Below are 1,017 nucleotides of genomic sequence, written 5' to 3'. Positions count from 1 at the left end.
ATTTTTTTGTATCGAAAAAATATCGAACCGTGACACCAAAGTATCGAACCGAACCGAACCGTGAATTTTGTGTATCGTTGCACCCCTAATAAACAGCTTTATATTTCAGCAGCTTACCTGAGAAATACTGTGCAGATCTGTCAAACTTAATGCCATCTGTTGAGACATCAAATGGTATCCAACCTGTCTCATACAATAGAGGAGAAATACAGTATGCACGGCCCTCAGCATCAATAAATCCATCACGTAAAATTTCACCTTTAAACCTGAAAAAAAAAGAACACAATTTATTAGTAACAAGAACTGTGTGATTCAAATGGAAAACACAAATATAGAGAGACTAGTGGAATCTGACTACAAACCTTAGCTTCCGTTCATGCTTAGTGTATAAACATAAACGCCAAACCTTTCACCTTCACAGTTTAGTAAGCTATGTTAACATCTTAGACCACCTTTCAGCACAGGTAAAGCACTTTCCGCCCCACATTTCCCATCAGTTTGCTGAGATCTGGCTAATTACCCACAATGCCATCTAAATCCTAGTAAAATATCTCTGACCTTAAAATTACACTCTTATACTACAAAAACACACCTGCAGAGAAGCTGCCCATGGGGATGAAGGTCCAATCCGAGGATCCTGAGCGCTTTTCCGCCCAGCATGGAGCTGGAATAAGGGATCACCTGGAAACAGGACTGATTGTAGTCTGCACAGCAGCTCATCAAAGACATACAGGTATCATGGCAGGAGCACTTCTCCAGTACATCTCCACAGCGTCCCCTGCACGTTTGACCTAATGAATAGTAACAAAAAATATTTGCACTTCATACCTCAAAATATATATCGACTTTATATTACAACAGCACAGCCGCATTCCATTACAGGGTGCGCATAATTTCTGATTATCTGTCTAATGAAAAACTTTGAAAATGACTTACCAGCTGTGTTATATGAGAAAACAATAAGAAGCCCACTGAGACAAAATATCTTACAGTTTCCCCTCATCTTTAGCTTGGACA

At 39.6% G+C, this 1,017-nt stretch overlaps 1 protein-coding gene across 1 annotated transcript in view; it reads right to left on the bottom strand.

Moving 5' to 3' along the window:
* The window catches only part of susd2 (sushi domain containing 2), a 30,539-nt gene extending 29,536 nt beyond the window's left edge, over window positions 1–1,003 (bottom strand). The window contains exons 1-3 of the mRNA XM_013913351.1: window positions 937–1,003; window positions 593–791; window positions 118–266 (exon numbers count right to left, since the gene is read on the bottom strand). Coding sequence (XP_013768805.1) covers window positions 118–266; window positions 593–791; window positions 937–1,003 — 415 coding nt within the window. The remainder of the gene's footprint in view (window positions 1–117; window positions 267–592; window positions 792–936) is intronic.
* Between the last annotated feature and the right edge of the window lie 14 nt (window positions 1,004–1,017).

The sequence above is a fragment of the Pundamilia nyererei genome, unplaced genomic scaffold, assembly GCF_000239375.1.
Source record: "Pundamilia nyererei isolate P.nyererei 1_Seehausen unplaced genomic scaffold, PunNye1.0 scaffold00127, whole genome shotgun sequence".
Classification (NCBI taxonomy): Eukaryota; Metazoa; Chordata; class Actinopteri; order Cichliformes; family Cichlidae; genus Pundamilia; species Pundamilia nyererei.
The sequence above is the reverse complement of the archived record's forward strand: the minus strand, read 5'-3'. Positions and strand labels throughout refer to the sequence as shown.